Here is a 17,497-nt window from a genome sequence, read left to right on the forward strand (position 1 = left end):
TTACCGAACATCCTGATGGAGGTATTCAGGCGGTTTATTGCCAGTCATCCAGTAGAATGCTTGGCTGGAGGCTGAACTTCGTCTCTTCTTCTTGTTCTTCTTCTTCTGATGATGATAATGATGATGTTTGGTTTGTGGGGCGCTCAACTGCGCGGTTATCAGCGCCCGTACAAATTCCCAACCTTTGCTCAGACCAATCTTGCCACTTTCATGAATGGTGATGAAATGATGAGGACAACACAAACACCCAGTCATCTCGAGGCAGGTGAAAATCCCTGACCCCACCGGGAATAAAACCCGGGACCCCGTACTCGGGAAGCGAGAACGCGACCGCGAGACCACGAGCTGCGGACTCGTCTCTTCTGGTTTGCTCATTGGAACAGTAAATCGATTATACAGAATGTCTGTTGGAGACGAAATAGCAGTGCCTGCGTTATTAAGAAGTACGTTTCAGCGACTACAACTGTCAAGAAACACAAGAAATATATTCGCAGTTGCGAATATAAACCACCTCCGGCTGTGTATTAGAATGACGACAGTGAAAATTTGTGCCGCATCGGGACTCGAACCCGTGCCAGTGTGTGGGCGAATGAAGACTAAATATCATTGCCTGTGTCATTAAGAAGTTCGATCAATTGTTCCTTCGGACATGTACTGCTATTTCGTCTTGATTTGCCAATACTTGGCCTTAGACTGTCAACAAATATGCCCTTCCTGGACGGGAATATACGTAACGTGCGAGCGCAGGTTGTGACACAAGGACGACGACATAAGAAACTTTGGGTCTGTCCGTGGTTCGTGCACGGATAGCCGGTGCGACCGCTCGCGTAAAGCGGGAAATTCGTGCTGGAGTCCCGCCGCGACACAAATTTTCAGTGCCACTCTAATACACAGCCGAAGGTGGTTTATATTCGCAACTGCAAACACATTTCGTGCATATGTGGAGATCCCTGATACATTACAACCGATCAAAACGCCGGGAGAGCGTTTCCGACAGGTTACAGCAAGCAAAAGAGAGAGTACGTTTCATTTCCCCCGCAACGCGCTGGTGAGAGCGAAACTTAACACCGGTCTACAGTTTAGCTGTTCTTGTCGAGAAGTGATCGCACTCACCGAAGAGCTGGTACGTGGAACTCTTGACAAACGTCATTGTGGCGGCAGTCGGCGGAAGGACGGTGGAGGCAGCGGCGCGAGCGTGCGCTGCAACAGAGTAACGACTGCGACTGCCACGGAGGCGCCCACCGGCGAAGAAGTGGGACGACTCGCAGCGCCGACGTGCCGCCGCGGGCCGCCAGACAACGCTCCTCTGTATCTGCTTCCGTCGAGCGCACCGTCAGGGGCCACGTGATGCGCGAAAATTGTTTTGTCTGCTTCGATTTTGGTGCTGCTGTGACCTTCAGTCCAAATTCTAGTTTGATGTAGCTTTCCATGTTAGCTTATCCTGTGTAAGCCTCTTAATCCCTACATACAGGCGATCGACTAAAATATGGAAACACCAAAAACTGGTTGGATGGTTGATTTGGGGAAGGGGACAAACAGCGAGGTCATCGGTCCCAGCGGATTAGGGTAAGATGGAGAAGAAAGTCGCCCGTGCCCTTTCAAAGGAACCATCCCGACATTTACCTGAAGCTATTTAGGAAAACCACGGAAAACATTAACGAGGATGGCCGGGTGCGGGTTTGAACTGTCGTATTCCCGAATGTGAGACCAGTGTGCTAACCACTGCGCCATCTCGCTCGGTACACGTTAAGCCAAATACGGCGTAGGAAAACCGTTAGCATTCAAAATTTTATCCAATAGCCTCGGAATACACAACTGGCCATTAAAATTGCTACACCACGAAGATGACGTGCTACAGACGTGAAATTTAACCGACAGGAAGAAGATGCTGTGATATGCAAATGATTAGCTTTTCAGAGCATTCAAACAAGGTTGGCGCCGGTGGCGACACCTACAAGATGCTGACATGAGGAACGTTTCCAACCGATTTCTCATACACAAACAGCAGTAGAAAAGCGTTGCCTGGTGAAACGTTGTTGTGATGCCTCGTGTAAGGAGGAGAAATGCGTACCATCACGTTTCCGACGTTGATAAAGGTCGGATTGTTGCCTATCGCGATTGTGGTTTATCGTATCGCGACATTGCTGCTCGCGTTGGTCGAGATCCAATTACTGTTAGCAGAATATGGACTCGGTGGGTTCAGGAGGGTAATACGGAACACCGTGCTGGATCCCAACGGCCTCGTATCACTAGCAGTCGAGATGACAGGCATCTTATCCGCATGGCTGTAACGGATTGTGCAGCCACGTCTCGATCCCTGACTCAACAGATGGGGACGTTTGCAAGAAAACAACCATCTGCACGAACAGTTCGACGACGTTTGCAGCAGCATGGACTATCAGCTCGGAGACCGTGGCTGCGGTTACCGGTGACGCTGCATCACAGACAGGAGCGCCTGCGATGGTGTGCTCAACGACAAACCTGGGTGCACGAATGGCAAAACGTCATTTTTTTTGGATGAATCCAGGCTCTGCTTACAGCATCATGATGGTCGCATCCGTGTTTGGCGACATCGCGGTGAACGCACACTGGAAGCATGTATTCGTCATCGCCATACTGGCGTATCACCCGGCGTGATGGAAAGGAGTGCCATTGGTTGCACGTCTCGGTCACCTCTTGTTCGCATTGACGGCACTTTGAACAGTGAACGTTACATTTCAGATGTGTTACGACCCGTGGCTCTACCCACCATTCGATCCCTGCGAAACCCTACATTTCAGTAGGATAACGCACAACCGCATGTTGTAGGTCCTGTACGGGCCTTTCTAGATACAGAAAATGTTCTACTGCTGCCCTGGTCAGCACATTCTCCAGATCTCTCACCTACTGAAAACGTCTGGTCAATGGTGGCCGAGCAACTGGCTCGTCACAATACGTTAGTCACTACTCTTGATGAACTGTGGTATCGTGTTGAAGCTGTATGGGCAGCTGTACCTGTACACGCTATCCAAGCTCTGTTTGACTCAATACCCAGGCGTATCAAGGCCGTTATTACGGCCAGAGGTGTTTGTTTGTTCTGGGTAGTGATTTCTCAGTATCTATGCACCCAAATCGCTTGAAAATGTAATCACATGTCAGTTCTAGTATAATATATTTGTCCAATGAGTACCCGTTTATCACCTGCATTTCTTCTTGGTGTAGCAATTTTAATGGCCAGTAGTGTAGCTTGGCAGAAATGCGACCTTTCAGAGTATCCATGGGGCCCATGGAATACAACGATATGTCTGCCAAGATCATCTGCGAACTCAAGCCATGCTACATTCTTGGGATATAAACTCGGGCAAAAGTTGGAAAATGACGAAATAACCTTCGTCCATTGCTCCATAGTCAAGGATTTATAGCTTCGGTACCACATTTTCCAATTACGGGCATTTGCGTCACTGGTAAGTGGTTTTGGAATTCCATCTCGACCTGCATTTCCCTGCTTATAGAGCTCCCTTCGGGTTGTTTCTCTGCTGGCAGCGTCCGCGAGTGCGGCGTTCAGTTTTGCAGTGACTTCTGCGGCTGTCGTTGTCCTAGTTTTCGTAGCAATCCTCTTTAATGACCTTCTGTCACGATCACTCACGACACACTTTCGACCGCGTTGTGACTTAGCTGATGTTTACCGCTTTCCCTGGTTCTGAGCACCATGCGACTTAACTTCTGAGGTCATCAGTCGCCTAGAACTTAGAACTAATTAAACCTAACTAACCTACGGACATCACACACATCCATGCCCGAGGCAGGATTCGAACCTGTGACCGTAGCGGTCGCTCGGCTCCAGACTGCAGCACCCAGAACCGCACGGCCACTCTGGCCGGCCGCTTTCCCTGAATGAGGTATATATTTTCGATACGCGGCCTCCTGAAACATTAAACATTTCCGCTACCTTGGTTGCGGAAGCACTCACCATACGAACACCAACAATTTGCCCACTTTCGTATCCACTTAGCTCCAACATCATGCACTTACAACTATTCAGAACACTGTTCTGAGCACGACTGACACTTGCAACTATTACCCCCCACCCCCCCACCCCCGCACACACACTTCTCTCCATTACCAAATTGACGACTCCGTGATGTCTCAGAATGTGCCTAATCAATAAATCCCTTCTTTGGTCAGATTGTGCCATAAATGTCTTTTTTCCAACTGGATTCGGTATCTCCCTTAGTTATCAGATCTGCCCACCTAATATTCTCCTGTAGCACGATATTTCGAAAGCTTCTACTCTCTTCTTGTCTGAACTGTTTGCCCGTCGTTCCTATTATTGTATTCGCCAAATAAGTTTGGCACCCAACACCAAAGGTTGCAGGAAGCGAACCCTCACCAAAGAAAAGTAGTTGCCGGACAGAAGTGGAGTGCTTGCGTACTTGCAACTAGATTCGTCATAGGACAAGTACTACTATAACAAATAAGACGGGCAAAGGAGTCCCAGTGATAATTAACTGATGTAATAGTTCAGTGTGGACTGTTTTTAGCAGTTTGTAGTTCAGATTTATGTTGTGATAAGCATTTCTATACTCGCCGTTGTCTGTCCCGGCGGAGGTTCGAGTCCTCTCTCGGGCATGGGTGTGTGTGTTTTTACTTAGGATAATTTAGGTTAAGTAGTGTGTAAGCTTAGGGACTGATGACCTTAGCAGTTAAGTCCCACAAGATTTAACATACATTTGAACATTTTTTTGTCCCGGCGGCTAGTCATTGATAGCTGCTGAGCGATAATTGTGGCATTTGCAGGCAACTGGTCGGTAATTCTGAGAACTCGTCCGAAACTGGTCAGTAACTGGCCGACAGGAGATGTGCGGCCGCTTTTATCCACGACCAATGTGTGAATGTACATTAGCGATGTGTATGGCGCATGTAGGAAACAGTCCCTGAGTGAGAGCCATCTATGGCGTCAGACATAACTATTGGTGGATAGAAAGAATTATTTTAAACTTGTGGAGGAAATATAATAACATTCTTGTTATGTGTGCCATCTATATGGCGACTGACTGGAACTTCTGTGGTGCCACGCTGAACATTCCCTGGCTGGTAGCGCCCTCTGTAGGTATCACTGTCTACAGTATGTAATGGTGTATACAGCATCTGTGTTATTATTCATTATTAGACCTAAACTATTCAGTCACATTAATGTGACCGCCTGTAAAAAAGCTTGAATAACCACCTTTTATAGCGCGGACTGCTGCGGAAGCGCTCGCAGGAAGGAAGGCAGTGAGGTTCTGGAAGGTATCGACAGGAATGTGGAACCATGCCGAATCCAGTGCTGTGGCCTATGCGAGGTTTCTCAGTCGAGGATCCATAATGTGAACAGTGAGACAGATTCTCGATTGTTATCCTCGATGCAAGGATTTACCAACAGCCGTATGATTTGTAGAAGTTTCTTTTATTTTATGAACTTCTATGTGCTACCAGTTTCGGCATTACACTGATACTATCTTCAGGCCCCACTCGTCATAGTCGTAAAATCGATATACACGGAAAGGGCCATATAACTGGATCCATGAATCAATCGTCCTGCAACAGCTCTTGGTGGAGAAAGGAAGAGGTCGTGATTCTGTCTTAAGACATCTTGGCACTAGTCTGAAGTTATTTAGGAAAACTACAAAAACGCAAATACCAATGGGAACTGAACACGGCTCTTTTATCTTAACCGTGACGACTCTATGCTCATTCAGACGATATACGGTTGAACAGTACAATTCTACAACTTCCGATTTTGCAGAAACCCCATATTGTCGCCCCAGCTTGTTACATCATTTCGTACCATTCTGAGAAATGAAACATGACTTACCAAAAGATATTCGGCAAAAGACTTTGTACCTTTTGCGCTACTGTAAATATCATTTAGGCAACTCTGTCACTTTTTCTGGATTTCTGTTATCTGAATATCAGCTTCTGGGAAAGGAAGGTCAAGTAAAGCACTGCTGACTCCACATCATTTCCTTCCCTCAGGGAAAAGAGAATGATAATGAGTGGCGGGAATTCGAACTTACACCCATCTACCTCGCCCTCCACTACGAGTACTGCTGCAGTGATTTAGCTCCGGTGTTTTAGAGCTATATAAAATAAGTCCAATTTATGCTGTGATCTGATATGTTTTCGCATTTCATTTGCAGCAGCTGCTCGTGAAAAATTTCAATTTTCCCTCAGATCACTGATTAAGTTTTCCCTAATTACATTGATTAGGTTCATGCAATTAAACATGTTCTTCAAAACTGTACCTCACGCTGGTCAGTTTGAGCCCTCATATAACCATTTCCCACTCTTCATTTGGCTATGAAAACTCGGACAAGTATCTTCCCTCAAATTGCTACATAAGATTGCTTAATTACCCTGATAACTTCGAAGCAATTAAACCCTTTTTGTAAAAACAGTCCTCACGCTGTTCAGTGTAATGCCCCATTTCCCAGTCTTCGCTTGACTATGAAAATTAGCTTCTACGGAGTCTTGTTTACGCTGCGCTCGAATACTGGGCAAAAAACTGGGGAATCGTGAAACGGTTTGAATGGGCGTATAGTATATTAAATCGCTTTCTCTCAGATAGTAACTACGGATATCAACACTGCTCGTTACCCTCGCCCAACTGAAGGAGAATGCTTCCTCAAACAACTACTGTACAGTGACGGAAATCGACTTTTTTGCAATAATAACACGAAAGAAAGAACTTAGGGAAAGCGAGATAGTCTTCTAAAATCTTTCTTAAAACAGTATCGGTTTCCCCGATTGGTTGATTACAGTGCAACACGTCACGTTCGTCGCCAATATTGGTGTGCATAACTTAAGGGTGAAATAACTTGCGCATGATGTATCGCTACCAAGAAACTTAGCTTGATGACCATACTTAGAAAGAACTGTTAGGGTACAATACAGTACAATACGGTACGGTACGCAAGGTAACTGAAAAAAATACGCCATGAGACGAAGAGAAATGACTGAAGTCACTGGTGAACATTAGTGTCACACTGTACTCCTTCCCCATGCCCTTCTTTTGAGGGTGCATTCGGCCTTGACTTCGTTTTTATGGATGACAATGCACGACTGCATCGCACAGCGCAGCTGGAAGATCTCTTGGAAGGACAGGATATTCGGAGAGTGGACTGGTCAGCCCGTTGCCCCGATATAAATTCCACCGAGCACGTGTAAAACGCGTATGGGAGATGTATTACGAAACAACTCGCACCAACGACCACCCAGCAGTTTCAGCCGCGTTGGTGCAGGGATGGAACGCCCTTCTACAAGAACTCCTTATCGACCTTGTGGACAGTGTGCTAGCACATTGCAGAGTATGCACTGCAGACGTGGTGGTGATCACACATTCTTTAGAACCATGACCCATTGTTTGTAAAGTCCAGGGGACCATCATAAATTGCGGTGACTTCAGTGTTATTAGCCCTTGTCTTTGAATAAAGGTGTTATTTCTATTCGTCTCATTGCATACGAGGCTTGTCCAGAAAGTAAGTTCCGATCAGTTGCGGAATGGTCACCACAGTGAAAACCTGATAAAACTTTGCACAGATGTGTTGGGTAGTGTTTCTAGTATGACCGTCGATCGCATCAAGACGCTTTTTTCAGTTGTGAGGGCACTGTGAGCGGGTAAAGGTGCCTAGAACAACGATGCCTCCCGCCAAGTAGGAGGGCCCGCTGAGAGGCTTCGCCTTAATGAGTGCAACCCACCTAACACAACTGCCACGCACTTCCTTCTTCATGGCGATTCTCAGCCGCACTCTGCAGGGGCAGTGAAGACGCTCCTGCAGCCTTTTCGATGGGAAGTGTTCGATCACCCACAACACAGCCCTAATTGGCTTGTCCTGAGTATCATCTACGTTCACATGAAACGCTCGATACGAAGACAACACTTGGGCGCAGGCTACGCGCTATAGACCAGCGTAGAGAATTATCATAAAGCACAGGCACCTACCTTCTATGACGATGGTGTTGGAAATTTGGTATAACGCTCCGAAAAATGTCTAAGTCGGAGCGGCGACTATTTAGAGAATTATCTGGAAAGTATAGCTAACTCTTGCAAATAAAATGTTTCTGATTTTCATTGTGGTTTCCATTTAGCGATCGATCGGAATTTACTTTCTGGACAACCCTTGTATTTCCCTCAGTTACCTTCTGTATTATACTGTAGCAGTTTTTATATGTATAATCTAAGTATCATCAAGTATGTCACTTGGCGGTGACGCGTCAAGCGAAAGTCAGTTTCATCTTTTAATTTTGCACATCTGTGTTTATGAATGTGACGTGTTGCAGTGCAGCTAATTAATTGAGATCGGAAGATGGCCTCTGACGGCCGAAACCGGCCACGAGCACTTACATTATGTGGTATTTGTGACTGTAGAAAATAACAATTTATAACAACTTACAATTTTCTGTATCTGTGGAAGCTAATACTTTATATTAATGACATTGTTACGAAGCTGTTACAACGTTTTAGGCTAAGAGAATGAAGTACATTGTCCAGCATACTTTGTCTGGACTGTTGTTTTACGCTTTTTACTGTCGATCACCAAGGCATCTCCGGCAATCCTGTACACTGTATCGAACGGAGAGGAAGAGAGACAGCTCTGCGGAGAGAAAAGCATTGGTTGTAGTTAACCATGCTTAGTGCATTAAGTAAGCACTGTTGCGCTGACCAGCAGTTAAGTCCTTTGAATCTCAGACGTGGAAAGTAAAATCCTGTGTATGGTTCGAAATAAGTTTTGAGTATGAAACTTCCTGGCAGATTAAAACTATGTGCTGGGCCGAGACTCGAACTCGGGACCTTAGCTTTTCGCGGGCAAGTGCTCTACCATCTGAGCTCCCCAAGCACGACTCACGACCCGTCCTCACAGCTTCAATTCTGCCAGTACCTCGTCTCCTACTTCCCAAACTTCACAGAAGCCCTTCTGCGAACCTTGCAGAACTAGCACTCCTGGAAGAGATTCTGTGAATTTTGGAAAGTAGGAGACGAGGTACTGGCAGAATTGAAGCTGTAAGGACGGGGCGTGAGTCGTGCTTGGGTAGCTCAGATGGTAGAGCACTTGCCCGCGAAAGGCAAAGGTCCCGAGGTCGAGTCTCCGGCACACAGTCTTAATCTGCCAGGAAGTTTCATATCAGTGCACACTCCGCTGCAGAGTGAAAATCTCATTCTGGAAGGTTTGAGTAGTTACTATGGAATAAAGCTCTGAAACGATAGAATACCTAGTTATAAAAGCTGAGGAAACAGTGTAGATATTGAAAGGAGTCTTGTACAGAATCCTTAGACACTTGAATATCTAAACTGAGTATTTGTCCGCGCTGTCAGTGACGTATAGAACATTGCAGGAAGGAAGGTTAGAGATTCATGCGTTGACGACGTCCAGCTCGTTAGAGATAGAGCGCCGACTCAGGTAAAAGTACCTGTTCAACCATTCAGATTTACGTTTGTCGTGACTATGATAAAGTTCTATGGTTGGTCAGGAATTTTAAACCCACACTTCACAAGTCCAGCGTCGCAATCAGTGCAACTTTCCGATCGCTAGTCTATGATAACGACTTATTCAGAACAGTAGAGAAATAGAAAAGCTAAATAATGTTTGTTACAGCAAATTGGTCTGAAATGAAATATAAAATCTCACGTGTATTTAAGAAACATATGAAATGATCGTATGGCATTTATTGGCCAGGATATCCCCTTCGGGTTTCGGCCCCCGTATTGCAAGTCTTTTTAGTTGACGCAACTTCGGCGACTTGCGTGTCAGTGATGATGAAAGACACACAACACTCAGTCCCCTGCCGGGAATCGAACCCGGGCCCCCTTGCGTGGTAGGCGCTAACGCTACCGCTGAGCTACGGAGGCGGACATAAAGAAAACAAACGCCAAATAAAAACTGTTAATATACTTCCGCAGAAATATGGAACAACCAAAGGCCTGTTACATGCCCTATGTCACCAGTGTTATTCAAAATACAAGATTTGGACAAAGATTTGGAAACACCAAAACACAAGACACTAATATGCCTGATACAATCTATGAAATCTGTTGACGATCAGAATTGCTTCCAGTTGTCTCGTAATGGATGATTCTCACGGGAACCTTGTATCACCGTTACTCCAATATAGCGGCAAGTTAGGGTAACGGTGATGGAGGTGGATATCGATTGCGCAGCCTCCTCTCCAAAGCAACCCACAAAAGCTCAATAATATCGATATCTGGTGACTGTGGTGGTCAGAGGAGACGCAGTAATCAATCACGGACGATGCGAGCTGTGTGAATAGGGGCATTGTCGTCTTGGAACACAGCCTCACCTTTGGGAAACAAACATGGTACCATGGGGTGGACCTGTCCAGCTAAAATGGTTACATAATCCTTGGCAGTAATGCAACTTTACAGGGCAGCCATGGGATCCATTGGAGTACAACAATCATCAGAGAACTCACGCCATGTTTCACTCGAGGGGCGTAAACTCGGCCAGAAATCCGAAACAGTGTGAACCAAGATTCATCCGACTAAATGACCTTTGGCCATTGCTCCACAGTCCATGTTTCATGGCTTCGGCACCACGTTTTCCTGTTACGGGCATTTCCATCACCGGCGAGTGGTTTTGGAATTCAAGCTCGCCTTGAATTCCCTGCTTATGCAGGTTCCTTCGTGTTGTGTGGCATTCATTTCTGTAGTGACTTTTGCAGCTGTCGTCCTCTTATTTTTCGTCACAATCCTCTCCAATTACCGTCCATTATGATCACTCAACACACACTTTCGTCGGCGTTGTGACTTAGCTGATGTTATTCCGCTTTCCGTGTATGCGGTACTCGTAAATGCTCGATACGGTGCCTATTGGAACACCAAACATTTCGGCTACTTTAGTTACAGAAGCACCCACCATGCGATCACCCACTTAGAATCCACTTATCTCCAACATAACGCACTCACAACTACACAGAACGCTGTTATGACCATGACTGACACCTGCAACGTATTGAGGACATTGCACAAGTAGAGTTCGTGGTCAAATACAACAGCAAATGGTTCAAATGGCTCCAAGCATTATGGGACTTAACATCTGAGGCCATCAGTCCCTAGACTTAGAACTACTTAAACCTATCTTAACCTAAGGACATCACACACACACCCATGCCCGAGGCGGGATTCGAACCTGCAACCGTAGCAGCAGCGCGGTTCCGGACTGAAGCGCCTAGAACCGCAAGGTCACAACAGCTGACAAATACAACAGCAATCTGCAGGATTGGCTAGCATCTGCATTTATGTTCAAACACGCATTTCTTGCGATGTTTACTTATTCCTGTGCAACCCTTGTATATATAGATATTAGTCTCAGGAAATGGTCTCGTAAAAGTGAAAGAATGGTGTTAGAGATTGCAGATGGAACATGTATGCAACTTTTACTATTTTCTAATGACCAAGTTATCGTAGCAAAAGATGAGAAGGATAAAAATTATGTTTGCATTCAGCCATCAATGGAACATAATAACTGGGGTTTACGGATTATTTATCAAGAAGCGGAATATCTTACTAATGACCTGAATGAACTCTACGAAGAGAGGAATAAAAAATAAAAAATACAATAATTTTTGCAACCTGGGGTCTATTTTAGAAAAGAAGGGAAGTTCAAATTAAGAAATTAATAAAAGAATCAGTAATGGAAGCAAGGTCACTGAGATTCTCAATTCAGTCTTATGGATCAAAAATTTGATGAACAGAGCAAAAAGATTCACATTCAAGTCGATATTAGAGAGTGTAGTCTTATATTGAGTAGAGAGATGGATAGCTAATCAGTGACGTATGAACAAGCTGAAAGTATTTCTGGAGATCAGCATGAATCTCAAGGAAGAACCTCGCAAGGAACGCTGAAATGTTAAAGATAATGGAAGTGGAAGAAGGAATATGTGAGCTGATGGATCAAAGAAAATTACAATGTTACGGACATGTGAGAAGCATGTAGGAAACAAGAATGCCAAAATTTATACTGGAGTGGGAAACTGAAGAAGAAGAAGAGTACGACCGATGACTATATGACTCCAAAATGTAGAGATAACAATGGGAAGATTTTGGGCAGAACAAGAGGGTACACAAGATCGAAGTACCTCGAGAAACGTCTTGAAGATATAGTGTTAAGTACTTTGTAATACTCATTGTAATAAGTTCCGAGTTTATTGTTATGTTGAAAGGAAACCTCTCAATTGAGGAAAATTTCAGGAAATAAATAAAGGTATTGTTCTGTGTAGCTCTGGTGTGGGGGTGATCAACATAAAGAAGCAATATGCTGAGGAATGTAATGTAGGGGAGTTGTAAGGAGTTAATACTAGGACATATATCTAGTATCGTTGTCACAGGAAGAATTGGTAGCTCCCATAGTTTGAACGTAACAGAATAGATCGACTTGATGTTATCCACATCTTAGAAGAATGGAGTACAGGAAGTGAACGATTAAGTATGAAATTTCAGGATTCCTGCAATATGATGGAAAGAAAGGTGTAAGACAGTATAGGAAGAATCTATAGAGGAAGCTATGAACAGTAATGAAGTCCACTGCAACAACCTCCTAAATAGAATGTTCCAAAAATGGCAAAAGGCTGCAATAAACCAAAATACGAAATTAGTTGAATTTTCGGTCTGTGTTTTACAGAACATGACAACAATATTAAAAAAGATACACTTCCCTCACGATCTGGATCAAATGTTACTTATTTAATCACAAATCGGCTTTCGGATTCTTACGTCATCGTCAAGTAACAACTGTATGTCACAACCACAGAGAGAGTTACTTGCAACATATAAAAAAATAACTGAAACAAATACAGAAGATACGTAAAGCGACGAGATACATTGTCGTTGCAAAGGATACGCAGAAACCTTTGCTTCTGGCACTGCATGAAAAATAATAATTTTTATTTGATGCGTAAACCGTTACATTGAACTAACATTGAAAAACGAAGTTGTGTCTACTACTGTAACCTACCATATGCGGAACAGACACTTAATATAACAGAGGGGGAAAAAAGAAATTATGCTTGATCATTTATAACTAAACTGACATTCTGTTGTCACATGTTTACTGACTTCAGGTATCCCCAACGGTGTTATCCTTCTGCTTTCTTAATAATGTTCCAATCGATCCAGTCTGTGTCATATGGGTGGTTCTTTGTTAAAAGATTTACCACGAAGTTCAAATCTATCTTACCCAGTTTCCAGCTTCTCCCTGGTTCCGATATCCTAATAATCACAATTTTGCTTGATGGAGCAACACATAGATTTCGACAAACTTTGTAAGGTATATTAACACGCCACTCTGTCTCAAAGGTTTCTTTTTGTCTTTACTATTGAAAACTACAAGAAATACTTAAGTTCAGATACTGTTCAGAGAACTCGATTTGTTACACGTTGACAGTTTCATGAAACAGTTCAAATAGTTCAAACGGCTCTGAGCACTATGGGACTTAACACCGGAGGTCATCAGTCCCCTAGAACTTAGAACTATTTAAACCTAACTAACCTAAGGATATCACACACATCCATGCTCGAGGGAGGACTCGAACATGCGACCGTAGTGGTAGCGCGGTTCCAGACTGAAGCGCCTAGAACCGCTCGGTCACACCGGCCGGCTTCATGAAACACTCTTGAGTGTTTCTGTACGTTCATATATAAGTAATGTAGACGAATGAACTGCTTTGGAAGCATGTACTCATATGCTCTAACCACAATGCACCATGACGATATTTCGGCTCACGGTTATGAGTTATTGATTAACGTACATCGACTGACAGAAGGTCTTCAGAAAAGCGGACTGCGATTTTGCAATTCTGACGCCACTTCTATTGACAGTTGACGAAATCTATAAAGTTGTACTCGGAAGCTAAAAATTACACCAGTTAACAGAAGAGTTCGCACGAACTGAAACAAAATGGCTATTTTGTGCTCGTAGGAGAGTTTCAAGGTTGCACCCGCGGTAGTGAGCGCGCAGCTTCCGGTGCTTCGCGGCAGGAAAGGAGAGTGAAAGCCGGCCTGGCGAGGCGCCCGCCACGACGGCCGAGCAGTGTCACAACGCGACAGCACTCGCCTTCACCTGATGCGTACTGGCCTCTTTTCCAGAACACCAGGCCGATGCTTGAATTGCCACAGCTGGGACGGGTGCCGAAATCGTGCTAGCGGAATCCCTCTGGAAGACGATCCTCATTCTTTTTCCTGTTTTCAAACGAATAAACTGTAGTGAGTTAAGTGAGCATAGTGACTTTGAAGATACGACACATGTTCTTTGGGGAGGTATTTTACCAATATTTTTCTCCGACATGTAGATGTAACTGAATTGTGTGGGGAAAAAAAAGTTTGTGAGCGTCTCTCTAACGCTCCTGAGCTTACTAAACGAGCCTGTGACGAAACGCTCTGCTATTCTTTATATCTTCTCTATTAATCCTCCCACACTTACGAGTAACACTCGGAAAGTGATTGAACGAGCGGTTTGTAAGTTATCTCAGCATACAAAAAGTTAGAGACTAGATACTTAAAAAAGAAAACAGGGAAAAGATAATTATTCTAACGTGTCAATTAGCGATTTATGTGTATTTTAATAAATTACACAGACAATTTAGATGCGGAAATATTTAGTTTGAAGGTCCATTGTGCTTCCAAAGTGTAGTACAGCGATCGAACCTTGGTCATCAACAAGTACTGCTTAACGTAGAGATTTATCAGTAATATGTAATACATGCGTAATTAAAAAGAGCAGCTAGGATAATTAATTTATGACCAAAGTACAATTTGTGTTTTGTGCTCTAAATCTTATATATTTTGAGAAATAATACAATTATATTTTGCAAAGTTCGAATTATCATTTTCATTCAGAGATCTGTAATTATAGTTGCATATTACAATAAGTAATCGGCATGTGTTTTATACTGGATAAATGAAAACTAATATTAACTTGGTGGCAAAGATTTTATCTTCAAGATATGGACTTTCCATCTCCGTCTTTCCGTACGAACGCCTCTCTGTCTTCTTCCAGCACCTTCATTGGTTTATTTTGATGTATGTAAATATTGCAGAAATTCTCTTCATGTAATACAAAAATATGCAGTTTAAGTGACACACTGAAATAAAATGCTGTCAAAACATTTTTTCCCTTCCTTCCTAAAATCTTATGTCGCCAGTTCGTTTGTCTTTTCGCACTGTTGTGTGTGATAGCGTCATTTGAATAGAGTATTACGATAATATTTTGGCGTTATTTATGAAACACAGTCTGTAAAAGTTTTAGAGATCCTTGGCTCCATAGTAAATATTGCAGCACTCCTCAACAACTGTTATTGTACCTAATCTCGACTAGGCGCAATCATTTGTAATAAAAAGCAATGATGGCCACTCAGAATCATCGATCAGATTTTGATAGTGTAGAACATGATTCATTATCTTCGTTTCCTCTGAAATGGTGCTTATTCAGGTGATGTATTACTGACAGTCTTATAAAAAACCAAGTGTTGACAGTCTATTCTATGAACCACCACTAACATTTCTTCGGACTGAAAATATTGGAATGACAACGCCCTTTTTGTATTTTAGACATGGAGATATCACTACAAAATACCATTTACTTGTGGCAATTTTAATTTCATAGTGCACTCTAGCTTCCACCAATAGTACGCCTAAATCGTGGAATTAATTACATTCTTCCAGTAGCTGACCGTAATTCGGACTGCCTGTTTGTAGTTTTGGATGTTTAGCATAGTATTTTCGCTAACATATACAGTATTTTCAGTGGTTATAAGCTCGCTCAGGTTAGTTATACTATATCACTCTTTTAAGCCGAACTTGAAATATCAGCTGTCTCTTCAGCACGTTATTTATAAGTATCTAGGCTTGGAAATAGTATTGGGGCATTTACTTGAGCGTTCACAATCATGTCTTAGACACCGTGAGTCACGTAAGACATAACATCCATTTTATTTAGTGAACGGTTACATATATCGAAACACGGTTTTTGGCAAATGTTACAGCGTCAGGGGGTCACGTATCTACAGGGTTAATACAAATGATTGAAGCGATTTCACAGCTCTACAATAACTTTATTATTTGAGATATTTTCACAATGCTTTGCACACACATACAAAAACTCAAAACGTCTTTTTAGGCATTCACAAATGTTCGATATGTGCCCCTTTAGTGATTCGGCAGACATCAAGCCGATAATCAAGTTCCTCCCACACTCGGCGCAGCATGTCCCCATCAATGAGTTCGAAAGCATCGTTGATGCGAGCTCGCAGTTCTGGCACGTTTTTTGGTAGAGGAGGTTTAAACACTGAATCTTTCACATAACCCTACAGAAAGAAATCGTATGGGGTTAAGTCGGGAGAGCGTGGAGGCCATGACATGAATTGCTGACCATGATCTCCACCACGACCGATCCATCGGTTTTCCAATCTCCTGTTTAAGAAATGCCGAACATCATGATGGAAGTGCGGTGGAGCACCATCCTGTTGAAAGATGAAGTCGGCGCTGTCGGTCTCCAGTTGTGGCATGAACCAATTTTCCAGCATCTCCAGATACACGTGTCCTATAACGTTTTTTTCGCAGAAGAAAAAGGGGCCGTAAACTTTAAACTGTGAGATTGCACAAAACACATTAGCTTTTGGTGAATTGCGAATTTGCTGCACGAATGCGTGAGGATTCTCTACCGCCCAGATTCGCACATTGTGTCTGTTCACTTCACCATTAAGAAAAAATGTTGCTTCACCACTGAAAACAAGTTTCGCATTGAACACATCCTCTTCCATGAGCTGTTGCAACCGCGCCGAAAATTCAAAGCGTTTGACTTTGTCATCGGGTGTCAGGGCTTGTAGCAATTGTAAACGGTAAGGCTTCTGCTTTAGCCTTTTCCGTAAGATTTTACAAACCGTCGGCTGTGGTACGTTTAGCTCCCTGCTTGCTTTATTCGTCGACTTCCGCGGGCTACACGTGAAACTTGCCCGCACGCGTTCAACCATTTCTTCGCTCACTGCAGGCCGACCCGTTGATTTCCCCTTACAGAGGCATCCAGAAGCTTTAAACTGCCCATACCATCGCCGAATGGAGTTAGCAGTTGGTGGATCTTTGTTGAACTTCGTCCTGAAGTGTCGTTGCACTGTTATGACTGACTGATGTGAGTGCATTTCAAGCACGACATACGCTTTCTTGGCTCATGTCGCCATTTTGTCTCACTGAGCTCTCGAGCGCTCTGGCGGCAGAAACCTGAAGTGCGGCTTCAGCCGAACAAAACTTTGAGTTTTTCTACGTATCTGTAGTGTGTCGTGACCATATGTCAATGAATCGAGCTACAGTGAATTTATGAAATCGCTTCAATCATTTGTAATAGCCCTGTAATTATATTGTTCACTTAGTGAGGCAGGATCGTACATCCGCGTCACGTACTTTGAATCACACAATGGGCCTGTTTGTAGAAATTCCACGCGGACAGTGCTGCGACGTCTAGAGTATCACGGACTG

At 43.7% G+C, this 17,497-nt stretch overlaps 1 protein-coding gene across 3 annotated transcripts in view; it reads right to left on the bottom strand.

The window, feature by feature from the left end:
- Window positions 1-17,497, bottom strand: part of LOC124555441 (sodium-coupled monocarboxylate transporter 1-like) — a 370,650-nt gene that overhangs the window by 158,297 nt on the left and 194,856 nt on the right. Inside the window, exon 1 of one of the 3 annotated variants that reach the window (XM_047129349.1) lies at window positions 1,114-1,210. The exons of the other annotated variants lie outside the window; for them this stretch is intronic. Within the exon in view, the coding sequence (XP_046985305.1) occupies window positions 1,114-1,150 (37 nt within the window). The 5' untranslated portion in view covers window positions 1,151-1,210. Of the gene's footprint in view, window positions 1-1,113; window positions 1,211-17,497 lie in introns of those variants that run through there. 3 annotated transcript variants of the gene reach the window in all.

The sequence above is a fragment of the Schistocerca americana genome, chromosome X (assembly GCF_021461395.2).
Source record: "Schistocerca americana isolate TAMUIC-IGC-003095 chromosome X, iqSchAmer2.1, whole genome shotgun sequence".
NCBI classification, from domain to species: domain Eukaryota; kingdom Metazoa; phylum Arthropoda; class Insecta; order Orthoptera; family Acrididae; genus Schistocerca; species Schistocerca americana.